At 42.0% G+C, this 27,084-nt stretch overlaps 1 protein-coding gene across 2 annotated transcripts; it reads left to right on the forward strand.

The window, feature by feature from the left end:
• Positions 1-485: 485 nt before the first annotated feature.
• On the forward strand, positions 486-26,376 carry aldh1l1 (aldehyde dehydrogenase 1 family, member L1). 2 transcript variants are annotated; one of them, XM_070839694.1, is made up of 23 exons: positions 486-553; positions 1,794-1,932; positions 2,673-2,907; positions 2,994-3,159; positions 4,597-4,698; positions 5,193-5,282; positions 6,083-6,220; positions 18,666-18,791; positions 18,877-18,968; positions 19,277-19,424; positions 19,522-19,641; positions 19,998-20,125; positions 20,639-20,789; positions 20,946-21,016; positions 21,360-21,465; positions 21,761-21,848; positions 21,935-22,028; positions 22,122-22,221; positions 22,315-22,413; positions 23,433-23,598; positions 23,723-23,828; positions 23,967-24,166; positions 25,788-26,376. In XM_070839694.1, exons 2-23 carry the CDS (start codon positions 1,806-1,808, stop codon positions 25,841-25,843), a joined length of 2,709 nt encoding a protein of 902 aa, XP_070695795.1. In that variant the 5' UTR covers positions 486-553; positions 1,794-1,805; the 3' UTR covers positions 25,844-26,376. The 2 variants fall into 2 exon arrangements, with proteins under 2 accessions (XP_070695795.1, XP_070695803.1); XM_070839702.1 differs by having other exon boundaries at positions 530-553; positions 1,787-1,932.
• Positions 26,377-27,084: the final 708 nt, after the last annotated feature.

The raw sequence follows: 27,084 nt of genomic DNA on the forward strand, positions 1-27,084 counted from the left end.
CGCCAGGTCTTTAGAGGTTAAGCTGTGTTTCTAGTTTTTAAACCACTAACTGGTTTACCTATTGTATAGAAATTATTGTGGGTATACAGAGGGACAGAATACAAAAATACAATATAATTCTGGACATTACTGTAGGAGTACAATATTGGGAGCACAGCTGTTTTTGGGAATGTGACCAACTCATTAAAGCACTTTTCATTATCAAAATGATGGATGTAAAAATGATTCACTGACACATACAGAATGAGTCTTCTCTCTGTGAGAATACTTCTGCTCAATAAAAAAGTTCAATCAAGTCAGTATTTGCAGGCAAAACCCTCACCTTGTAGTGATGCTGTGGAGGTTCCCGTGCTGAGCTCGTCCACAGACACCAGCAGCTGACAGAACGCCCCTGCAGCCTCACGGCCCGTCCTGTCCAATCACTCTGCTCTATTTGCATGTTATGTAATTGGGCGGCCAGCAAGTGTGGCTGCGGGGAGGAAATTAAAAGCAACGTTCTCCGTCCGATCTCTCTTTCCAGTCAAGCAGAGGAGCACTGGGTCTGCAGGAGGGGGTACGGACACACACACACACACACACACACACACTTCTTCACACTTGTGTTTCAGCATTCTTTGCATGGAGCGTGATGCTGGTAAGTGAGAGTACAGACTGCGGATTTGTCTTCAGCCACTCTCACACACTCTCACACTCTCACACACTCACACACACACACGTTGTATTTGCAATAAGAGACTGTTTGTGTGTGCAGCCACTGCTGAGGATCTGGTTATCATGTAACGTGTCATTAGTAATGTGAACGTTTGTTCGGGCTTTAATTTGATCTATCTAAAAGTTGTCGATCTGAACGTTGCACCCTTCAGTGGTCTGTCAAAATTCCTGCAACTTCTCTGCGCTTTTGATTGGTCGACACTGGAGGCATGAGCCACACTGGTGGATTTGATTGGTTGGCAGGTCAGTGGGCCCCGCCCCTTTCCGATCGGGGTCAATAAACGGCCAAACAGACACCAGTCATGATTACAGAGCACTTCTGAGCTCATCTATTGGTCATATTAGTGTTGATATGAACAGAAGCAAAGTCTGTCACTCTGCATGCAGTTTACTTCAAATATATTCCAAACTGTTAAAATCTATTTATGAAGATCATGTAAGACATGGATGTGCTCTTGTTGGAGCGTCTGCAGCCACATTAAATACATTTGAAACACATACTTCTGGAACGCCACTCATCTACCTGTACACACACAGTATGTTGGGCCTGTGTAACATAGTTGCAGGCATGCACATGGTGAAATCACCCTAAGCTCTCAGTTTGCTCTTTGGACCTGGCCATGCAGTTAAGACCATCACGTGTTAACATAGAAAGTGAGTCCATGTATTGTGACTCCTGAGTCTTTTCAAAACAACCTTAAACCACTGAGCTTTATCATGGTTTGCCTGCACTCATACTCATACAGGGGTGACAGAAGCACAGGCGAGTTCCGTCTCGTCTGAACTTTGCCGAGCATGTTGTTCTGAAGTCAGCGTGCTGATGGAAATGAGTGACGTTAACGATCTCTGGGAGCTTTAAGTGGAACATACTGATGTGTCTCACTTGCTTCACATCTGATCTATGAATATGTGGCAAATGTAAACCTTAGCTGCAGCAACTGTCACTTGTCACTGTATAAAATGTATTGGTTTTTTTTCATGTGTGACATTTGGTCGCTTGGACATTGCTTGTGATTACTTATTTACTTACTTAATTATTTCCTGGTTGTTGTTGTGTGGGTTGCTGCCTCTCCAGAACACAGTGAGGAGTGAGGATGAAGATTGCAGTGATTGGTCAGAGTCTGTTCGGCCAGGAGGTCTACAAGGAGCTGAGGAAGGACGGCCACACCATCGTAGGAGTCTTCACCATCCCTGACAAGGATGGCAAGGCTGACCCTCTGGGTGAGGACTTCCATGCTTTAGCCTAGTCCATGGCTGTAGGAGCAGTTAAAGTGACACATTAATCTTCTCTGTCACCACATCCCTATTGAGTAAGAGTTTCCGAGCAAAAAAGGTAATGTGTTTGGGCAAACCTGTCAGGAGGATGCCAACTGAAATTTAGACTCCTCACACCACTTTTATCACTTTGGACCTCTAAACTCAAAAAATCAATAAAGGTCTCCTATCAAAGCATAGTCACTGACACTATCAGACCATAATCTTTATATCGGGACAATAGACTGTAGAAGAATAACAGAGGGGTAGAAGTGAATGTTTATCGGGCCTTAGCTCAGTGCTTTCCAAACTTTTTCTTCTTCATGTTGGCCTCTGGAAGACTTCCAGGTTCTGAAGTGAACTGAAATAGCAATGCATGAGTTTGCACTTCTGACCAAAGTGAACCATAATGTCAATTTTCAAACACAAATGTAAAGTTTTAACCCATAAAGGTCAGTGCAGCGGTGTCTTCAACAACCTTTCATACGTTCGTTCAATCCTGCTCTCAGTTTTCATCACTTGTACAAACTTTGAGTTTGAAGGTACCAGAACTAATAACTTTTTAGTCATTTTATGTTATTTGCTGCAGGATTTGCAGAGTATCTCTGTGTTTTATATTTCCATCACTGTAATAATAATAGTTTTTGTCTATATTTGGGATTTTGTATGACACAGTGTAAGAGTTCGATCATTCTTTTGTCCCACAGCAACTGAGGCAGAGAAGGATGGCGTTGCCGTCTTCAAGTTCCCCCGCTGGCGTGTGAAGGGCCAGGCCATCCCAGAGGTGGTGGATCAGTACAAGGCCACCGGTGCCGAGCTCAACGTCCTGCCCTTCTGCTCCCAGTTCATCCCCATGGAGGTCATCGACCACCCCAAACACGGTTCCATCATCTACCACCCCTCCCTGCTGCCTCGCCACAGGGGAGCCTCTGCTATCAACTGGTGAGTGACGCACATGTTCACCAGGTCGGGGGAAGCATGATGAACATAATGAGCCCCGTCCTTTAGCTGATGTCTCTGACACTCAGGACCCTTATCCATGGTGACAAAAAGGGCGGCTTCACGGTGTTCTGGGCCGACGACGGTCTGGACACCGGACCAATCCTGCTGCAGAGGGAGTGTGACGTTGAACCCAATGACACAGTCAACACAATCTACAAGAGATTTCTCTTCCCAGAGGGAGTCAAAGGCACAGTAAGTGTAGTGATGGAGAAAGGCATGTGTGCAGAGAAAACCTCTCAAAGACATTCCTTATACTCATTACAATACAGAGTTCTAATGCGTGGCGTAACCACAAAATACACTTTACTTTTCCATTCATGGAGAAGCATTCCAAGCTCTCATGGGAAAGAAAAGAGTGTGTCTTTACCTGACAAACTGTCTGTAGTGCCGTAGTTAAACTTTAACCTGCTTTTCTTTTGCCTCAGAGGTTATCGTGGGTCATCCAGCACACACTGTGCAGCAGAGTTTTTTTTTTTTTTTAACCACTGTGGGCAGAAGTTCAGCAGCCAGTCTCCAACTGTGTCTGTCTGCTGATTGATGCTGGCCAGGTAGTGCACAGTTGGTTTGTCAGAACTTTTTGACTGGAAGCAGCTGCCTGCTGCTAAAAAAGTACGAAAGCAGTGACAGTGAATCGAAACCTTCAAAAAGTTGCGTGCCATAAAACCTAAACAATGAGCTGAAAGACGCTGACAGTTCTGGATTTGTTCTTCCTACCTTTCCAAGCAGCCATCGGTCTCCGTTCCAGATCCTGTGCAATATTAATGTGCAATGTCTGTTTTGTCAAAGCCTACCTCTACTGACATGTAGAATTGTACATATATATTTACATATACTGTGTATTGTTACATTCCTTTCATTCTATTTTATTCATATTCCATTCTATTTATTCCTGGTACTATTTTGCACCAATTGGAGCAGCACTCCTAATTTCATTATACACACGCAATGACAGTAAAGTCTATTCTATTCTATTCATTCATTAGCAAAATCTCACAACGCCCTTGAGTTGTGTAATTCATCACAGAGAACATCAAGCGCTAACTTGAATTACTTGAATTATTGATTTAAATCATATAAGTTAAATTATCATTATGTGAAATTACAGTGCAGACTTGTTTGCAGACTCCTACTCTAGTGACAACAGTCACATAAGACTTGATGTTCACCCTGATGGATCACACAACTCAAGAGAATATTCATGGGTTTTCACATCGTCCAAAAATCAGTTAAACCAGTGACTGCCTGGAACAGCTGGAAATATCTAAAACATTAGAGTGTGGTTTGTAAATGAAAATTTGTAGTAAATGAAACAAAGCCAGTGGCGTGGTCCTTTTTTACCGTATTGGCTTGATGATCAAAAAAGTACAAAACTTTTCTCTTTTTATTTACACTAATAGATGAATTTAGAGCCTTTATCCCTTATGAAATGTCACGATGACAGCATGTGCGTAAAGAAAAGCAAACATGTCGACATGTGAGTGAATCCTGTCATGGATCCTAGTGCTTGTCCACCTGCAGTCAGCTCCCCTCCTCAGTTTCCCAACATAACAAACACTGTGACGGCAAAGTCCATGAAGATAAGACGCACGTTTGGCTTCACTTATCTGAACTGCATTGCTCTGGCTCCAGGTGGAAGCAGTGAGGCTGATTGCAGAGGGGAAGGCCCTGAAGATCACCCAGCCACAGGAGGGAGCCACATACGAGTGCATTCAGAAGAAGGACAATTCTAAGGTAATCTAGTATAAGGACACCCAGACAGATCACTTCTTTCTGCTTCATAATCCAGTTTGTTAGGAAAAAAAATCAGTCATCTTTTAATTTGTTAAGTATTATTTAAGGAGAATTAAACCTTTCCTTGGATGTCAGTATCCGTGTGAAGAAGGCACAGTAAATCTGGCACAGTTCACCTGTTTCTCCAAACTCACTTGTTCTCATGTCATGTGTTCAGTTACATACGTGTTCTCTAGTTGACTTTGAAAACCACCAATCTGAGTTTATGTGGTTTGAACTCTTGATTCAAAGTTTAAAAACATGATTTTAAGGGTTTTATGGATGTTAAGACTCACAAATTGCTGGAGTGCCTTTGCAAAATGTGTATTTGATATCCAAAAAGCTATATTCATCAGCCGTACTACAGAGGATGAAAAGAATCTAAGCTGAAAGGAACCAGTTTCAGTGTTTTTGTATATTGAAGACATAAGAACAACAGATTTCTCTGTTGGCAGATTGACTGGAACCAGCCTGCTGAGGCTCTTCACAACTGGATCCGAGGAAACGACAAAGTGCCCGGAGCCTGGGCAGAGGTTGACGGACAGGTAACAGCAGCAAATCACTCATCTACATTCTCTGTTTGTTTGTCCCATCAGTGGACCATCATTTTTGATCATCATATTTGCCATTAACATCTTCTTTTAAATTTAATTTTGAATTGCGTTTTTTTATAAATCTAAATCTTAGAAGAATGTCAGTATTGTCTTGTGGTGATCGCAGGTAACACAGTTATACTGCTGCTTGATAATATGGAAAACTGACTTTATAGATTCAGAAAATGACCTGGGTTTTTGCACCCCAAGTGCAAAGAAAGCTTAGTCTGGATTGATTGAAGTGGGGAAATAGGAAATACTTATCCTTAGGTAGTGTGTTAATTACCTACAGCAGATGGTGGTCAGCACACCCAGTTGTGCACAAGGGCAGCAGAAAAATGTATTTGTCTCCTAAAAAAAAAATCTAAATCAGTATAAGTGTACATAATATGTTGGTGCTTATATGCACATACTTATTTCAAGGTGTTAATATAAAGAACTTGAAATCCCTGAAAACATATTTTTTTCCATCATCTCATTGTAAGCAATGGGAACTAATGTCTTCTAAAGTTGGAAGGATTCTGGTTATTTCACAGGAGGGATGTCTGTATTTCTATGTTTCTGATGTTTTGCTTGTTTTAAGTGGACAGTTGTGGGGGGGGGGGATGCACCAATTAGGGTTTAGCAGCATTTGAATCATTTCAATGATTGCTTTTAAACAACACAAGTATTTCCTATTATAGTAACCACTACTGACTTCTGCTACAGATTATCTTCACCAACGTTTTGCTGTTTTGTGTCTCTTCCTGTAGAAAGTGACTTTTTATGGCTCCACTCTGGTGGATAACGGTGCCACAGCCAACGGTCAGCCCCTGGAGATCCCCGGGGCCAGTCGACCCGGCATCGTCACCAAAACAGGCCTGGTGCTGTTTGGCAACGACGGCAAGGCGGTAAGTTAACTTGGGAAGCTGGGGACAATATGGAATTATGTTTCTGTGAGTTTATTATTGTGTAAAAAGCTGCTCCAGGAGTCAGAAATGTTCCACCACAAACCTTTGGGGAAAATGGGTTGTTACTTGGTGTTGTGCCCTGGCATGAAAGCTTTTCTGTGCAGCTGCTGCTTCCACTGAGGGTATCACATGAGACCATTTTTGGAATTTTATAGCACCATTATTTTGTGCAGCTGATGCATAGAAACATGTTTGTATAAACTTTATAACCTGCATAATAGTGCACACAGCTTCCAGGGTTCCTTAGAGCAGTGGAAGGTCAGTGCTTTACTGAAACATCCAGTCTTCTTGTCATATTAAATGGCAAGATGTGGTTATAAAGAGAAGAGCATCCTGTTCCAGTTAACCAAGGAGCCATAGATGGAGTCTGTGTTTCCAAAAGGCTTTTGTATCACTGCTGTCAGAGTTTCCTCTCCTATACACATCAAGTACACAACAATTTTGTCATTCAGACATACACTACTCACAAAAAGTTAGGGATATTCGGCTTTCAGGTGAAATTTCAGGATGAACCTAAAATGCATTCTAACCTTTCCAGGTGAACTTAATGTGACCTTCTCTAAACTCTTGAATGCACATGTCCAACTGTTCAGTGTCTCAGTACTTTCTGCACCAGCTGCTGTTCTCTAACAAGAAGCTTAACAGCAACATTCACAACAGGTTTGATCCATGAATCCACCAATACATTTCCTGCTTCAGTTAGAATTGGTATTTAAACAGTCCTCCTCATCCTGCTGTTCACATTCTGACATCATGAGACCAAGACGACACCTAACAGTTGATCAGCAGCACCTCAACACTGGAGGCTTCAAACAGGAAGTCCTCAGACGGAGGTGTTCACTGAGCTTAGAGGGTCACAGAGTGTCATCAGGAGGTTGGAACAGTGATACAGAGACTGGAAGAGTCACAGAAAGGAGAGGAGTGGACGTCCTTTGGCCACATCCCAATTTATTGAGACACTGAACATGTTTTGTTGTGGTATACCTACCACTGTTGGTAGATTTTCTTTCAATAAATTGTTTAAAATGAAGAAATGACCAGTGCATGCTTCTACTTAAATGCCCTACTTTCATGATATAATATCACTGTAGCATTCACTTTTTACATTTTCCATATATTTCACCTGAAAGTCGAATATCCCTAACTTTTTGTGAGTAGTGTATATGTCCTTTAAGTTATTGTTCTTCACTCCGACATGAGCAGACATTTATCTCCCTCTCTCTCTGTGTCTTAAAACACAGCTTCAGTAAATCTGTACCCAATTGACATGTCAGTGTCATACGTAGGTTCAAATTCATATCATAGATGACAGCCGTGAATGTGTTTTTTGAGCTTTATATTCACGTTCTGCTGGTTTACAAGTTGATGATATGATTAAACTTTGGCAAAAGAAAAAAATACAACTGATATGTACAATACATATAAATATATAAAACAATTTCACAGTGCAACGCAAATATTACTAGTTGACAACGATGTACCACAGTTGTATGTTATAATGGTTTACATTAATTCGATTTTTTTTTTTAAAGTGTTTTTAAAGTAGATTGCATTTAAAGGATTGACTGACCGAGTGAACATAGACCAGCTTCATCTTTTTTAAATAATGGTTTTCACACTCTAAGGTTCATATAAATGCTGTAAGCACAGAGAAAATGGTAGTGAAAGAACCTAAACGTACAGCACATCTGGAGTTTAGTAAGAGGTCATAGAGGCAGCACTAAAAATCCTCCTGCATGCAGCTGCTGTGACAAGTTTCTGTAACACGAGTCACATGACCTCGGCTTTTGTACAGCACATTACTCCACTGTGTGTTTTTGTATTTGTTTTTGTCTCTGCAAGGGCTGGCTACTGAACCTTAAGATGGTACTAATCGCCCCGGAGATGACGGATAAATGATAAGACCGATATCACTCTACAGCCAGGAAACAAATCGTTAGCTTAGCTTAGCATACGGCCTGAAAGCAAGGCGCGGTGGAAGTTTTTTTTTTTTTTTTTTTTTTTAATTTATGGAGGTGAATTTTTGAACTATGAAGAGAAGCAGGCGAGCAGTTTCTCCCTTCTCTCAGCCACCATGCCAAGCTAAGCTAATCATCTCCTGGCTCCGTGTCCATACATGGCAGCCACATCAATCTCCTCATCATCAACAATCTTTGAGAAAGTTAATAAGCATTTTTCCCCAAACTCTCCCCTGTGTGCAAAACAACATTTTTTTTTTTTTAATACTTAAAAAATAATTTTGTAGTATGTTGAGTCCTCAAAGCAACATATTAAAAAAAAGTATCATTCTGGTATGTTTCTAGTATTGGCACAGGTATTGAGAATTTTCAAAAGATACCTAGCCCTGCTCTCCACTCACACTTTAGACTGTATAATATGCACCGTGTTCTGAAGGTCTAGGCAGGACTTTGACTTGTGGACAGTTTGACGCCGTGAACTTTTCGCATGTGCCTCTTCATCAGCAGCCTTTCAGTAAATAACTCCTCACAATCCCCACATTTGTACGGTCTCTCCTCTTTATGTTTGGCTAAAACGTGTTTCCTCAGGGTTGAACCTCTGTTGAAAGATTTGTCACAGATGTGACAGCTGAAGGGCTTCTCTCCTGTGTGAGTCCTTATATGTTCTGTCATGTGCCCTTTCAGTTTAAAACATTTGCCACAGAAATGGCAGCTGTAGGGTCTCTCTCCTGTGTGCACCCTCATGTGGTTCTGCAGATTGCTCTGACAGGGAATGTGTTTGCCACATATGTGACAGTCAAAGTTTCCCTTGCCGTCTTGCGCCTTGCTTTCATGCGTCTTGAGGTGCCATGTGAGCAGAGTCTTTTTAGTGAAAATGTAGTTGCATATGTGGCAGCGGTATAAGGTGGTGCTGGTCCTCTCTTCAGAGTGCTTCGGATCCTCTGCAGTGCTTTGCTTTGGCTCTCTGCTCTCCTCTGCTGCTCTACAGTCTTCTAACTGTTGGACTGTTTTGATGAGCTCTTTGGTCAGAGCGTCCCCATCATCGCTATCCTCTGCTGAAGGTTGCTCCCCACTTCCGTTGATCCACAGTTCCTCCTTCTGCTGCTCCTCATGCTCCAGTTTAATTTGGGAGGGTCCTGGCTCATCCTGACACACGCCTGCAGTCCACTGCGGCTGTTCAGGGGGAATCTCCTCCGTGGATGGTGGTGCAGTTTGCTGTTTGGCACCTGCAGGGGTGAAAACAGGACTGCATTACACTTGTAGTATACATCAGATTCATCAGTGGTTAAATAGTGCTCCCATCAGTCCACACCCTTTAGGAATTTTACCTTTTGAGATAGTTTTGATCAGTCGTCTCAGAGCCACATCAACCCGACAAACCAGTCAAAGGTGGAAAACGTCTAACTGTCTAAGCAACTCCGAAGAGCCTAAAACTAGGAACCATTGTCTTTTGAATGTGCATTGCATTAAAATCTAACAATTACAGCCAATTAGTATTTCATTTAAGGAGAAAATTTGTATTCTATCTGGATATAAAAAGGTGTTACCATGTGCACCCACCTTACACTACTCACAAAAAGTTAGGGATATTCGACTTTCAGGTGAAATATATGGAAAATGTAAAAAGTGAATGCTACAGTGATATTATATCATGAAAGTAGGGCATTTAAGTAGAAGCATGCACTGGTAATTTTATTCATCTTAAACAATGTATTTGAAGAAAATCTACCAACAGTGGTAGGTATACCACAACAAAACATTTTCAGTGTCTCAATAAATTGGGATGTGGCCAAAGGACGTCCACTCCTCTCCTTTCTGTGACTCTTCCAGTCTCTGTATCACTGTTCCAACCTCCTGATGACACTCTGTGACCCTCTAAGCTCAGTGAACACCTCCGTCTGAGGACTTCCTGTTTGAAGCCTCCAGTGTTGAGGTGCTGCTGATCAACTGTTAGGTGTCGTCTTGGTCTCATGATGTCAGAATGTGAACAGCAGGATGAGGAGGACTGTTTAAATACCAATTCTAACTGAAGCAGGAAATGTATTGGTGGATTCACGGATCAAACCTGTTGTGAATGTTGCTGTTAAGCTTCTTGTTAGAGAACAGCAACTTGTGCAGAAAGTACTGAGACACTGAACAGTTGGACATGTGCATTCAAAGGTTTAGAGAAGGTCACATTAAGTTCACCTGGAAAGGTTAGAATGCATTTTAGGTTCATCCTGAAATTTCACCTGAAAGCTGAATATCCCTAACTTTTTGTGAGTAGTGTATAATGTGCATAGTATAAAACACCTGTAAAGAATGGCCACACGTCATTTTCTCAAGTTGATTTAAATGTGATTGCTGGAGTGTTTTTGCAGCATGTGTTCATCCTCTCCAAACAGCCAAACTCCTGTTGATGGCTAGCAGCAACCAACACACCAACCATTTGTTTGTATGATAGCTCATAATGTTGATTTATAGTGGAGTCATAAAGCTTTAGAGCAAGAGCCAACTACATCTACATCTACCCACATTTGAGCTGCTCAGAGCCCGTGTTTTTTTGTTTGGTCAGTTCAATCAATCACATTTACTTGTATAGCCCATTTCATACAGGTTAGTGCAATTCAGACTAAGAAATATCAATGTACAGGTGCACTGCAGGTGACCTGTGTGGAGCACAACTGATATTATGATATTAACAGTAAATTTTAGCTTATTGCGTATATTGGTCTTCACATACTGTCTGTTGGCCCATAAATACCAAGAAATTAACAGGAAGCATAATTTAGCAACAGTATAGTAACAAACGTGGCATAGATTGTTCACTAGAGAACGCCTGACCTGTAAGATGTCTAGCTCACTACATAGGCCAACTTTATCAGACTCATTTTTCATTCTTTAACTTTAACGTTCATTTGTTTCCATTTTTTTTTCAAAAAGCGCAAAGTTTGGCGCAGCAGAACCAGAGATGGTCTTTTAAATCACACATCACACAGCCTGGCACATACATTTTCTACAGCGCTACTCAACCACTCGACAGTTCGGTAGGTAGATTGGGGTGTGTTATGTTGGTAGCCTCCAGATGTGGAGCTGGTTACAGTGGTCTGGTCAGCTCAGTTCTGTATAACTCAACACCCGACCCACCCCCATTACAGTGTGTGTAATAAACACAAGTGAACGATGTTTCACTTTCTCATCATCAAGCTTGTTTTCCACCAGATGATGCGAAAACATTTAATCAGCTTCAGGGCTGTTGTTTGACTGAAAAACTGACTTAATAATAAAATGATTACTGTTATTTTTATTCAGTCGAGCGACAGATCCAGAGCTGGTAAATGTCCACCAAATGACATGAAACAATAAGCGGGATGGTGAGCGGGGAGGTCTGGCTGCAGGCCACACTGAGTGAAGTTAAACAGCGTACATTTGCACATACTACCAACACTGCCCATTTTCAGCTGGTTTTGTATCATTACAAAATATCTCTTTAGTAACATTTGGTCACTAACTTTTCTGAAAGTCTGTCGCATGTCTGACTACACTCAGCATCCCTGAATGGTGTGATATGCTGAGTAACTACAACCAACCGTGATGTCACAGTGTACTAACACACCCTGGAGTACACTGCTACATCACTGCAGCAAGGCAACAAGTTAATTTGCACTTTAATAGCCTAATTTAAGGGATGATTATTAAGTTTCAAAGAGTACACTGAAGTATTATTGGGATCTGCCTCAAAAATCCAGTGTCAGCTCTACTTTTTTCTTTTGAAATAATTTTTTACCTCCACTGAGTTCCACATGTATTGCACACAATGAAAATGTTAAATGTGCTGTAACTTTATTGCATTGCATTTTTTAAAATGGCACATCACAGGCAACATATTGCAAGCCCATATTAACAAAGTCACATATGAACTGAAGGCAGAATTTAAGGAAGTACAACAGTCAATCACAAAGTTCAACAAAAGAACAGTGTGAAAAAACAATTTTGTATAAAAATTAAAGCCCTTGACATGCATTTTATTTGCATGTGTATCTATTGTACACTTGTGGCAGGAACTATCAACAACTTTGATTATAAATCAAATCATATAAGGTTCAATCACAATGACGTGACCCCACCAGTTCCTTCAATTTGTGCACTAAGAATTTGAATAGAATAGGAATAGTAATAATCATACAATGATCATTATAAATGAATTATAACTATTAGCTCGGTACATTGATTGTCTGTATATTTCTACAGAGCATGTTACATGTTGGAATTGAAGCAGATTGCAATGACATCAGGAGCATCTGAACATGAGAAGTTCTATTAGTGCAGTGGATCATAAGTACTTGCTTGGGGAAGCATGCCAATGAACCGACACAGAAAGCAGACATGTCTGTGTTTGATTTGACAGTCGAGCTCTGCTCTAACACTCAGTGTTACCTCTGTACTTTAACAGTAGTCAGCATTGCCACATTAACCGTGCTTCATACAGAGAAGGTGACATCGTGGACCTTCTTCATGTGCTGTTTGAAGCGAACGAGTAGAGAAAAGCGCTGGCTGCACTGCAAGCACTTAAAGGGCATGTTCTCCCTGTGTTTGGTCCAGGCGTGTTTACTCATGGTCGAAGATCTGTTGAAGCTTTTCCCACAGATGTAGCAGCTGTAAGGCCTTTCCCCAGTGTGAGTCCTCATATGTTCTTTAATATGACCCTTCAGTCTGTAACTGTTGCCACAAGTGGGACAGACAAACGGCTTCTCGCCAGTGTGTGTTCTCATGTGGTAGATCATGTGACTCCTGCTGTCTGTTATCCTACCACAGACAAAGCAGGTGAACATTTTGTTGGTGGAAATTCTTTGTGCGTGAGCTGCAAGGTGCAATTTTAACTCGACTCTTTTCAAAAAAGCCCGATGGCAAATATTGCAAAAAAACATGCTTTTCTTCTTTGCATTTAGTGGAGATTCTCCGAATGGAAATGATTGGTCACCTTGTGACGGTATCTCAAATTCAGTATTCTCTCCAACGCTGTCTTCCGATTCATTTTCTCCGTGCTCTCCAACCTTCACAACGTCAGTTAGGTTGCCTGGCGTCTCATTTTCTTCATGCTCTCCAGTTTGAGTTAATGTGTCTGCAACACTAGTGGATGCTGGATGCTCAGGTGTCTCCACAGACCTGGTCCAGGGTTCAGTCAGTTCCTCTTTCAAGGGCAGGATGACTGGCTCCTCACTGGCCTCAGTGGGAATACATTCCTTCTGTATCTGCTGCTCCTGAGCACAAACCTCCTGTTTCGATGCGGGCAAATCGATCTGCCTTGAATCTGTAACAGTGGATAGGAAAATGTTTTTGGTAGCAGCTAGAAAAATCACTTCTTTGATCACATATGAACTAGATGTTGGGAAACCTGAAAGATCCCCAGTGGAGATGCTCGTCCTAACAGCAGCAGAGAAATCAAATGGACGTCATGCTGTGACATCAACCAATAGATAAAAATGCACTTAGAGCACAGCAAACATTAGAAAACACAACAGAGTGCATGTGATGCACGTGTGATTTGAAGGCTCCCATGATGACGGCACGTGTGCGTTATTACTGGTCATAATATCATAATCAGGGTTAAAGATAAAAGACAGACAGAACTACTCTCAGATGGTAAATGTGAATTTCCTTAATGAAAGGAATGGAAGTGGCCACGACACAGGAGGTAGTAATCACTCACAAGAGAGCATCTGCATCTTAGTACTGCAGCACTTAGATACACAAGAATAATTCAGTCTTTACACTCCTACAGTAGAGCCATGGGGGGTGCATCCATGACATCTATATACCTACATGTTAACATGTTTTAACTATCAGATTAGAAAGTAGCCTGTCATAAATAAAACTATTTTTGGAACATATTTCACTTAATAGGCTGTATTTTTCTCAAATGTTAACATATTAGCCTTATGTAGCCTATGGCGAACTTGAGTTTGTATTTTTGACAGAAATGACTCCTTAACTAAGAGGTTATTTAAACTATGTAAATATTTATTTTTCAAAAACTTGTCTTCTACAGTACAGTAGAGTTAGTCCTTATAAGGCAACATCCTCAGGTGACCGTTCACACTCATGCTGCGTTCCCGTCATATGGGAAGGATTGTTAATGACGTGGTAATGAAAGTCAGGAGGGCTGTGTGATTACAAACTTGGTTGTGTGAGGATTAAAATACTGTGGGCTGACAATATAGCACCATACCCATTAAATTTGGGTTGAATTACATTGAATGGTGGTATCTGGTTGTCTGGTCTGTTCTGTATCATTAACGGTCATGTCGGCTTCAAAAATTAGTTTCCCAGTCGTAATTATGATTTGAAAGTTGACATGAACGCTATTTACAAGTCAGAAACTCAAAATTCTAATTACTCCGATTTGACATCTGCATGGCATTGGCCTCATGTGGCTTCCATGCTTTTTGTAGTTTGGCTTTATAAGTGAAATAGGTTGGCTAATTGACCCTCTTTCACATACAATGGATCTCAGGTGTGATTACATACTGTGGAGCTATGTTTAACCCCTTCAGGTGAATGATTTTACTTTCTCCCACAATCCCATCATGCTTTTTGTGAGCTGCTTCTCATAGAAAATGCCTCAGAGTTGATGGGTCTAACTCCATATTCACTATGACTGCACCACAATAACACCAGAAAGATACAAGTTACAGTTTAGAGTTACAAACAGGGAATTACAAAAGAGATTCAAAATGCAGTTCCAGTATTTGACATAACATCGACCTAGTGTCTGAACAAATTCACGAGCTTTTCAGTATGAAATGGATCACTGTGGTAATAACATTAAGAGCCAAACATGAGAATTTTGTATGTTGCGCCAGTGACCCTGAAGTGTGCAATTGTGCATCTCAAGCCACAAGCAGCAGAACACAAGATGAGCAAGTTGCAGACAGAATAGCATTTGTATGCATTTAATAACATGGACAACAAAATGGCAGAATGTAGAATATTAGAATTGTACGTCCAACTTTCCACTTGTACTACTGTGCTCGCTACTGAACTGGAAAAGTCAGTGTGTCTACTGGAGCCCCCCCCCCCTTAGGAATCAGGTGCACCATGACCTATTGCGACCTGGAGGTCTATAGGCCAAAGTCTGCCAAAGGCCAAGACCCCAGCAAGACAGAACACGGCTGATGGAGAGTTAAATGACTGCAAGTTATTTCCAACCATTCTCAATCGTGGAGGAAAAGGGATTTAGAAACTACATCCATGACCTCAGTCCAGTGTATGTTCTAACAAGCAGGGAAACCCTGAAACAACCATTAGCAGACTGTGTGACAGGGAACGTGCTTCACTGCAAGAAATGACTGAAAAGGCTGCAGGAGTTTGCCTGACAACTGACCGCTGGACATCAGAGCCACCACTTCCTTCATTTCACGTCACCTCATTGAAAATGTTCTAACTGTGTCCTGTCTTCTGGACTGCGCTTGAGTTAAGTGACAGACGCACTTAAAAGAACTCGGCAGAGGAACTGCTGAGAATAACACAGCAGTGACAATTGGAAAAGAAAACAAAGTGGTTAACTGTGTTAGCGACAATGCAGCTAACACAACCAAAGCTATTAAGATCTTGAAATGGATCCAGGATCAACATCTCGCTCACACAGTCTGCAAGAGCTGTCCTGAAGGTGATGATGGACAAAGCCTGAGTCATGGTGGAATTCTTCCATATGTGCACAACAGCCGCAGAGAAGCTGTGTCCACTCAACTCCAGATGGGTATGCCTGAGCCCAGGCCCAAAAAACGATGTGGTCAATTCCACATTTCCTGAGCTGAAACGGCTTCTGGAGTCCGAGGATGCAATGATCTCTAACTATCGATTCTCAGTGCACATGTGGATGCTCTGAGCCAAGAAGAATGGGAGGTAGTGTGAGAGACATGCACTGTCCTGAACCCATTTAACAGGTCGCTGTAGAGATCAGAGCAGACGGGTACAGTGGATAGTTATTATTTATCATTATATAATTGCATATTTGAGGAGTGACAGTTATTATAGACAAGAATGAACTGAACAAAGTCCTACTACCACATAATAAAACAAAAGCACAAGTTTATGAGTTGCTATTTTCTGTTTTCTGCTACATGCCAGCCTTCTAAATGCTGCTTAAGTGCAGAAAATAACAGCTCACACCTGATAGGAGGAAGAGTAACCATTGGTGATGTGCATCTTTGTTCGCATCTCTGCGCATCTATGGAAGGAAGGTTCCACAGAAGAGAATATAATACTGAAACCATCGTACTGGACGTGAGGCTGAGTAAGCTGACCTTTACTGACAACAGACTTGATGCAGCCCCAGCAGTGAGCCAGGTCCACCGCCAGGAGGCCGGAGGGAGAAGAGGGAGCAGGACTGTTAGAAGTGGAGCCACAAACAACAGCTGTTTAGAGGCTCTTTCGTGTTTAGGGGCAATAGGAGACACTGCAAGAGGGAATTCCCCCGGCAGATGCTATACTGTGAGTGAGATCCTATCTGGAAGAGTCACTTTTCTAAAGAGTTGCAGACCTGGTCAGCTGGTGGGAGAACAAGGCTTCAGTCTACCTATGGCTTGTCAAGGTGATGGCAAGGAGACTGCGCACCAGCCCCTTTGGAAAGAATCTTCTCCAAACCAGGGCAGATGATAACAGAGAGAAGACAGTGGACCGGCCCTCTAGGCTGAGGCACTTAGTCGTTCTTTATGCCAATCTGACAATGTTACAATGTTCCACTGTTAATAGATCAAACTAAAACTGTTTTGCACGTTGTCATTTCTGTGTTACACCATGTTCTGTTGTGAGTGTGAGCTGTCAGGGATGGTTTGTGTTGTGGAGAGTTGAATATAAATAAAAGAATCATTCTTTTTACATCTTTTAAAGGCTTTTATACCAAACACAATGTAAATTCGTGGTATTCTGGACATGATATGGTTTAGTAGAATTAAAGTGCTGTTTGTGCACACTTACCATCACATCATAGAGGAGCCCAGAGAGGTCCCATCACCTTCACTAAACCAGCATGAAACGTGTTTTTATAGAGGGAGGTGCCCAGTTTGACAGTAAGACATGCCTTGGACACTATGTGGCTGTACTGCCTTGCTAACACTGGCGTGGTTAAAACGTATAAATAACGGGTTTTATTTTATTTTGAAAATTGACCGGAAATTGGACCCCCTGTCATTAGCTAGGAGACGGTCGCTAACATGGTTTGCTAACGTCGCTAAATGCAGCAACCACAGACACGTTAAGTGACCGTCCGCGGTGTCATGTGGTGGCTCAGGTCGTGTGATGTGGCAGGCGGTGACACGTACCTGTCCTGTGGAGCCTTATCTCCGGTTTGTAGACCAGGTCCAGCAGCCGCTGCAGCCTCTGGTTCTCCAGCTTGGCTCGGTTCACCTCCTCCTGGTAGTCTAGCACGGTCCTCTCCACGAAGCCATAGATGTCTACGGCGGCTGCGGTCAGTCTCTCCGTCAGGAAGACGTTGAAAGACTGAAGAGTAACGTTAGCCATGTTGCAGCCTGGCGGCCAGCTCTCCGTGTGCGGGCTGAGAGTGTGTGTGTGTGTGTGTGTGTGTGTGTGTGTGTGTGTGTGTGTGTGTGTGTGTGTGTGTGTGTGTGTGTGTGTGAGAGAGAGCGTGCATTGTGTGTGTGTGTGTGTGTGTGTGTGTGTGCCAGCCTTTGCCAGGGCTACACTTTGTACCAGTATCTACCCCCACCTACTGTACTGGGCTGTGCATAACAGTGTTCTGACAGAAATCCTGGCTGAGTATTCACACATTTTCTAAGCAGTCCTCTCACTACATTTCACCTGACATCACTTTTAGTTGAAAGACACTTCACCATTTTTATTAGAAATGCTTAACTGTTTATTTACCGTACTCAGGTGACCTGGATTTGGGGTTTTATTTCAGAACAGATGACTCACTAGGTCATATGTTTATTTCCTGCAGGTCCTTAAAATGTATTCAAATGACCCTGAACAAATGTGAGCACACTGAAATTTATATAAATCTGCAGTGCAAATGTTTAATGAGGAAGGAACTGTATTTCATTTAATGTTTGTTTATCAGATCTGAATAATACAAACAATCTGTTTTAGTGAGAATATAATTGTACGTTTATGAGAAAACTCATCTACTGGGTATTTAATCGGAACGGACACCTGCCAGCCAATCAGAAACATGTACTGTCCGCTGCCATAGTAGGATTAACTAAACGTTATCGTGAAAGGGTCTTTAACCTTTCAATATGTGCCCTGGTGCTATTATTGAAGTCATCCGGTGTTAGTGGTTCTTTTTTCACCACATCTGTTCTTCTGTAGGCATATTTTATTCACAGCCTGAGACTACAACACTGCTAATCTCCTGTTTTAAAGATGAGACTGCTTCCACGTGTTATTCAGTCGTCATGATCCTTCGGTGCTCTCTGTCTTTGCAGCTGTTGGTGAAGAACCTCCAGTTTGAGGACGGGAAGATGATCTCTGCAGCGCAGTACTTCAGCTCAGGGAGCAGTGCTGCCGTGGAGCTCACGGAGGAGGAGAAAACCTTCGCTGAACAGATGAGGGTAGGGCCTCCTCTCCTGCTGGCAAAATGTGTGTTTGTGCACTTAAGACTGTCCCGTGCTGACTTCTGACAGTGTTTCCTCACAGGCAGTGTGGCAGAGTATCCTGACTAATGCTAGTCAGATTGAAGACTCCACCGATTTCTTCAAGTCCGGTGCTGCTTCCATGGATGTGGTCAGGTAAATAAAGTGAATGCTGACAAAATCGAAAGTTTAAAAGTTAATCAAATGGCTTTCACATGTGAGTCCTTTCTAATATAATATCTCTTTGCACTGTACAATAATGACTTGTTCTTAATAAAAACCAAACTAACCTAACTATAAAGGCACATTTGTTTCAATTGTATTAAGTTTCTCAGCAGAAAATAAGTATGAAATCACCCATGAACACTTCAACACAGAAAACCTGCACAAATTCCATTGAATGCGTTTTCTTCTCTATCTTCTATGTGCTTCCGTGTCCTTCCTCTCTCCTTCGCTGCCCTCAGGCTTGTGGAGGAGGTGAAGCTTCGGGCCAGTAGCTGCCAGCTGCAGAACGAGGACGTCTACATGAACACCACTTTCCAGGATTTCATCCAGATGTGTGTCAGGAAGCTGAGAGGGGAGGACGATGAGGAGGAACTGGTCGTTGATTATGTGAGTGCAGTTGGGTGTGTTTAACTTCACAGAGGAATGCTGTGACAGGCTGGTATTTATTATGATCGGCCCATGTTGACTGCTGTCTTGTACTCAGGTGGAGAAGAACATCAATAACATGACCATAAAGATGCCCCATCAGCTGTTCATTAATGGAGAGTTTGTTGATGCAGAGGGGGGAAAGACCTACAAGACCATCAATCCCACTGACGGCGCAGTAAGGACTAAAACACAAACACATATTTCTCTCTGGTGCTGGTGGCTGCAGCTGTTGATTGTTTTACAGCTATTAAAAGGTGCTAAATCATCAGATAACCATACTCAACCTGTTACAATTTTAGGTGGAAATAACTTAATAATTCAGACTGACTTCATCAGGATTTTAATTAAAATTGACACAAGTTTGAATCACCTGTACCCACATTTTAAAAAAAGGATAAAATCCTTATCCACCCTTTTATTCTAACAATACCTCCCTGATCCGACAGGGGAATTCTCCTGCCTCTGGTTGGAGTACTGCGTTTCTGTCTGCTGGCTTTGTCATTTACTGTCTTGTGTCCGTCTGTCCTGCAGGCCATCTGTGATGTGTCTCTGGCCCAGATAAGTGATGTGGACAAGGCTGTGGCTGCTGCTAAGGAGGCCTTTGAAGAGGGAGAGTGGGGCAAGATGAACCCCAGAGACCGAGGCAGACTCATATACAAGTCAGTGCACTTGGTCCTACCGAATTTAAGTCTGCAGCTGTAAGGTGTTCAGGCAGCACACGGTGGCGGTGTATGGCACGGACAGTTAATCCATAGTAGGATTAACTAAACGTTATCATGAAAGGGTCTTTAACCTTTCAATACGTGCCCTGGTGCTATTATTGAAGCAATGTTATATTTAGTTTTGTTTCATAATCAAAAAACGAAACGGCCGGAGGCTGCGATTATCGTGGCCGGGGACTTTAACAACGCCAACCTGAGGAAAGTCTGAACTTTGAACAGGCCATAAGACTTTTAAACTGCCCATAACCTTTTTATATACCTTATTTATTATATATTATATTACTTTCTTGCTGTGTGAGGGAACAAAAGACACAAGAATTTCACTGCCAGTGATTACTTCATGCAACTGCTGAGCATGTGACAATAAAGTCTTGATTGATTGATAATCAAAAAACTATTCATTCCATAACATTCATTGGCCCTGTGTCTCCTCTGGCTGCCCACCCACAGGCTGGCTGACCTGATGGAGCAGCACCAGGAGGAGATGGCCACCATCGAAGCCATTGACTCCGGAGCTGTTTACACTCTGGCCCTAAAGACCCACGTGGGCATGTCCATCCAGACCTTCCGCTATTTTGCTGGCTGGTGTGATAAGATCCAGGTAAGACGGCCACTTTTTAAGCCTGGAAGCCAGTGTCATGGTCAAAAGTAGATAAAACCTTGATGAATGCCCAACAAACCAATCACATTCAACACTGCTAATCAACAGTAGAATATGGATAAATACGTGGAAATAAATGATGTCCTCTTTTTACAGGGCAGCACCATCCCCATAAACCAGGCCAGACCCAATCGTAACCTCACCTTCACCAAGAAGGAACCAATAGGGTGAGAGGTGGATGAGTGGATTTTTCAAGGACATGTCCATGTGATTAAAAATACACACACACATGTGGTTTGAGAAGAAAATGATCACAGTGCATTTGTTGTTTGTGACACTACTGGACAGCACCATCAGTCTGCTTTCTCTCTGCAGATCACCTAATTTTTATATCCTAAGAGGAAAAAAAATCTATTGAACACCTTAAACATATGAGTACTTGAATGTATTACCTTGAATCACAGTCATCACAGTTTTTTTTTCCAGTGTTACATGAATAAACTAATTACAGTTGCAAACAGGCGCTTGAGTCATTAGCATGCCAAAAGTCCTCCCTGTCTTTCCTCTCAGAGTGTGTGCCATCGTGATTCCCTGGAACTACCCTCTGATGATGCTGGCCTGGAAGACAGCAGCCTGCCTGGCAGCTGGAAACACAGTCGTCCTCAAACCCGCTCAGGTCAGCCTCCACTCTGGCACTCAGACTCCATACTCCATCAGACTGTCCATACAAGACCGAAAGTGGCTGTGCAGTCGCCGGTAATAGGCTACTGTAGAGTGGATGAAAACAAAACAAGTCTACAGCCCGGCTGTGAGTGTGTACGTTGACACAACGGTGCTTTGAGCTACGTGCTGTCGTGGCAGTCCGTCCAATAATATTCTCGACATATGTCAGTGTGAGATTTCGACTGGCAGACCAACATTGCCGTCCCTACAGCTCTGCAGTGTCGCTAAACCTTGTTATTTGTCCCCAGGTGACTCCACTAACAGCGCTGAAGTTTGCTGAGTTGGCAGCAAGGGCTGGACTCCCCAAAGGAGTGATAAACATTCTGCCTGGATCAGGTGGGAACACACACACACTGACTTCCTCATTAAGCATCACATGAGCTATATGAGTTATTCTAAAACTCACCCTCGTTCTCTTCAAGGTGCTCTGGTCGGTCAGCGTATGTCTGACCATCCCGACGTCCGGAAACTGGGCTTCACGGGCTCCACTGAAATTGGTAAACACATCATGAAAAGGTGAGAAGTAAAGCACGTTTACAATACTGAAAAACAGTTGAAATGTAACGTGACCACTCATCTTTGCGTATCTGTGTTCTCCTCCACCTGAAGCTGTGCGGTCAGCAACGTGAAGAAAGTTTCTCTGGAGCTCGGAGGAAAATCCCCTCTCATCATCTTCAGTGACTGTGACATGGACAAGGCTGTGCGCATGGTATGTTCAGTCATGGCAGCACGTTATCTTTGTCATTTTACACACATTTGAATAGCTGCAGAGATGACAACAACTGTCATCTGTGTATTTCAGGGCATGAGCTCTGTGTTCTTCAACAAGGGAGAGAACTGCATTGCAGCTGGCAGACTGTTTGTGGAGGACACCATTCATGACCAGTTTGTGAAAAAAGTGGTATGTGTCTCAATCCTCAATTCAGGTTTTATCCTCTGATTTATTTCTCTGAACAGGAAAACGCTACCTGCAAGTATTTTAGTTTTCTTCTTATGTGGATATCAGAGCATGTGTCTTCTTCGCTTTGTTACTAGACCGACACAATAAGAACATTTCAATAAGTAGAATCAAAAAGAGTTTGGAGCCAGAGCAGCTTCACTGGAGAAAGACAGAGCCATCCCATAACGCGTGCTGCTTTAACTTGGTTGTGACGAGACTTCAATCTTAGGAAAGTACAGACAAACAACCCTTTTGTACATGCTAGGGGCCTGGTGTAGAAATGATGCCCACCTAAGGCGCATATACAAACTTTATTTAAAGACATTACTGATCCTTTTTTATCATTTGTTCCCTTTTCCTCTGTTTCTGATCTTTTCATTTCATGCTTTTAATGTGGAGCTCTTTGTAAGGTCGGTTTGGAGCCATAAGCTAAAGCCTGATGATGATGATGATGATGATGATGATGATGATGATGATGATGATGATGATGATGATGATGATGATGATGATGATGATGATGATTGAGAGCACTGGCACAGGTGCATCTGATGAAAGATTGATATGTAGACTTAAAATAGCTACAACTCTGCATAATGCTTCTGTGCAATGGCAGCTGCTCTGGCATTGTTCCACCAACTACTACACACAGTATTGTGTATTTGTTTGCAGCAAGGGTGACATTTCACTTTTACTCCTCCTAGTTACCTTTCATATGCTGTACTGTATAGAAGCAATCATTACTTGGTACTAGTAAGTAAATATAAGGACATTTTAATATGTTTATTAGTTCATCTGTAACTGGTGAGTAAACAGTTAATGATGAACAGTTGATAAAACAGTGTAACACAGCTGTGATAATATGTAAGGATGTATAATCACACACATGAACATTCTCAGTGTCTTATGAAGCATTTATTCGTTGTATAGATTGTCAAGTCCAGACTCAAATGGTTGTCTTATTTGTACGTCTTCTCTCTCAGGTTGAGGAGGTCAAGAAGATGAAGATCGGCGATCCTCTGGACCGCTCCACAGACCACGGCCCGCAGAACCACAAGGCCCACCTGGACAAACTGGTGGAGTATTGTCAGACCGGCATCAAGGAGGGGGCCACTCTGGTCTGTGGTGGTAAGCAGGTACAGCGACCAGGTAAGACCACACTGTCTGCACTGCAGCTTGATGGTGTAGTGAGTCTCCAATATCAACCAGTCTGCATGGTCTTCCTCTGATATGACGGATGATGCAGTTTGACTTGTGACATATCTGTTTCCAGGATTTTTCTTTGAACCTACGGTGTTCACTGATGTGCAAGACCACATGTACATTGCTATAGAGGAATCATTCGGCCCTGTCATGATAATTTCCAAGTTCAAGGGCGGGTAAAGACAACTCAAGATTATTCCTCGAAATTACTCATGTTCCCATTTTGCCACAGCTCATGAAATTTGGCTTACTTCCTCTGTCTTTTCTGCTGTTTCTGCCTCCTCCTCCGCCTCCTCTCGACCTTCCTGCCTCAGTGAGGTGGACGATGTCCTGAGAAGAGCAAACACTACAGAGTACGGCCTGGCTTCAGGTGTTTTCACGCGGGACATCAGCAAAGCTCTGTATGTCAGCGAAAAGCTCAACGCCGGCACAGTTTTTGTCAACACCTACAACAAGACTGATGTGGCCTCGCCATTCGGAGGCTTCAAACAGTCTGGCTTTGGCAAAGACCTGGGTAAGAAAAACTGATGTCACTGTGTAGCTGTAGATCATTTATTCATGTATTTTAGTAGTATAGGTAATGTGATTAACACAAAGGGAAGAAAGATACATATAGTTCAGGGCTGCCTGCTCCACGAGGAGTGTGATACTTCTCTAATGTCCCAGAAGGGTTTTGCTCATCTTGTAGTTGAGCCAGAGGTCTGATCAACCAGAATAAGTGAAAGCAGCTGTGTGAGTGCACAAGGCTCTTAAAGCTGTGAAAGTTACTTAGACTAATGACTAATGAAAGCGCACTTGGAGGAGCTTGAACCTGTTAGTTCAAGCTTAAACCTGAACCTACAGATCTGGTTTCCGCCGTCAGTGTCCAGGTGCTTGTTAAGAGGTTTATCAGAGCTCACTGGGAAAACTTTGATTAATGAGGTCACCCTGTAGCTCAGTCAAGCTTAGAGGTTTTGGTGGTTTTCTTTTATTTTCTCATGAAGAACAATTACAGTTACAGTCAGATAACAAGGAGAAACCATAGAAGTGGACATGACCACCGTGATTTGACCCATTGGTTTGTGGACCACCATTATGTTTCGCTCTATGGACGTCGGCAGTTTGGTTTCATGGACATCACCGTCTTGGTTTTTTGGAACCAGTGGTGATGTTTGTTCCAAAAAGACTGCCTCTAATTGATCACCATAGTCATAACGTAGCCCTGCCCTAAAGCATACCCTGCTTTATCGTCTATTTTCCTTAAACCCTTGTATGGTGTTCAGGTTTGTGGACCCGATTTCATCCGTTTTCACGTTCTTTATCAAAAGAAAAACTATACGATTAATCATTTTTTCAAACTCAGACTCATCAATATGAGCCAAGGCCAATGAGTCTGAGTTTGAAAAAATAATTAATCGTATCATTTTGCTCTTGATAAAAAAAAAAAAAAAATGAAAACAGGTCCCACAGACCCGAACACCATACAAGGGTTAAATGGGACCATAACCTATTACTAAATGAGCATCATGGTATATTGAAGAAGACTTAAAATAAGTGACTGAGACCATAAACTCATTTAGAAAAGGTTTACAGAGCTAATAAAGCAAGTGAGAAGTCGGCTCATTTTCTCATAGACTCCCATCCAATCAGACTTCTGTTTGGAGCCAGTGGAGTCGCCCCCTGCTGGTCATCAAAAAGAATGCAGGTTTAAGGCTCTTCACATCGGCTCACACAATCACAATACATATTGAAATAAATTTGAGTATCATATTTTTTAGACATACTGTATATCCTACATTTAAAAAAAATCATCAGACAGAAAACTAGGGAGTAGGGAATGTTTGTTTTACTGATAATAACTCTTATAACTGTTATACTGGTCAATACCACTTATTTCATCATCTAATTAAATTAAATAAAACCAACAAAGCATCTGACCTTGAATGAGAACTTTTCCAAGGGACAACAACAACAATACTTTATTTGTGTATTTGTATTGTATTTGTGGTGCAACACTACAGTGTTATACTGACAAATCCCCAAATTTCCTCTCATCTCACTACTGGTGTTTTGAAAGACACGTCAGCCTGTGCCAATCCTGTTTTTCTCCTGCTGCAGAATGTACACAAGTATGTGTATCTCTGTCACTCCAACAGGACAAGAGGCTCTCAACGAATACCTGAAGACAAAGGCGGTGACCATCGAGTATTAAGTCGCATCACAGGAGAAGGAAGCAGAGAGGCATCAGCTTGCCTGCAGGATGAGGAAGTGATGCCTGTGTGGACACTAACAGATGACACATGTGGAGGGTCATGTGGACGGTGAAGTGAAGTCATCTCAGCGAAATCACCTCAGACGTCACAAGAGTTGTTCTTGACTGACTAGAAAACTGTATGTGCCTTAACATGCTAATTGATCACGTTAACATGTTTGTCTAACCCATGATATTTCAGTCCTTGCAATAACACACATCTGAGCCATGTTGTAATAAGTATTGTCCTAAACTATGCAAATGAAGAATATTTCTAGGTGGTCCAAGTGACTTCTGAGACTGTTTTGTAACCATTCTTTTCTAACATTGCTTACATTAGGTCAGAACAATCTGTCTAAACATTTCTAATAACACTTATAAATGAAAACTGCTGCACACCCAACTGCTGTGGACCTCTCTGTTCTGATGATCTCATGATGCAGTTTAACCTGAATGAACACAGCACTGTTATGTAACATCCCCATCAACGGTACGTACTTACGGTACCAGCAAAAGTTTGGACACTCCTTCGAGACTGTTGGAGCAAAAGGTGGCGAGAATCTAAAATATGAAACATTCAGGTAACACATTCCATATGTGCTCCTTTATAGTTTTGATTTCTTCAATATTAATCTAGAATGTAGAAAATAATAAACCATTGAATGAGAAGGTTTGTCCAAACTTCTGACTGGTACTGTATGAAGGTTAACTTATGATTGGTTCATACAAATTACTAATGTAATCTCTTCTTTTATGACGCAACGTGAGGCTTATTCCTAATAGTTTATCCCCCTTTCAAATGAAGAGTAATGTATAAAAAGTATGCAGTTAGTATCTGTGACTGCTGAATTCTAGTTAGTGATTAAAAACTACCTTAAGTGATTCTTGCTAAAAGAGATGAGTCTTGACACCATACTTAATTGATGTGATGGGTAAGCTTCGTGTTGATTAACGCTTCAGTCAATACACTTAACCAGGAGTTATGAAATAGATTAGTATGTATTTTCTTTTTTTCCAATAAAATAACTCCCCAATAACCCAATATCCTTATGATTGTATGGTAGTTACAATCATATCCACAAGTTTTAATGGCACATTCTCTGGTTTTATTTTATTTATAAAGCAGATGAGTGAATTGTCTCAGATGCTGGGGGTGGAAGCCACGAAGCACATAGGAAGATCAGTCTACCTCTGAGCTGCAT

Source organism: Pempheris klunzingeri, chromosome 2, assembly GCF_042242105.1.
Source record: "Pempheris klunzingeri isolate RE-2024b chromosome 2, fPemKlu1.hap1, whole genome shotgun sequence".
NCBI lineage: Eukaryota > Metazoa > Chordata > Actinopteri > Acropomatiformes > Pempheridae > Pempheris > Pempheris klunzingeri.

Excerpts from the sequence above, each read along its gene's own strand:
- aldh1l1 (XM_070839694.1), top strand. The coding sequence starts at position 1,806 with ATGAAGATTGCAGTGATTGGTCAGAGTCTGTTCGGCCAGGAGGTCTAC. Across the intron at positions 6,221-18,665 it reads TTGGCAACGACGGCAAGGCG|CTGTTGGTGAAGAACCTCCA; the intron begins GTAAGTTAACTT and ends CTGTCTTTGCAG. Across the intron at positions 19,425-19,521 it reads AGGAACTGGTCGTTGATTAT|GTGGAGAAGAACATCAATAA; the intron begins GTGAGTGCAGTT and ends TCTTGTACTCAG.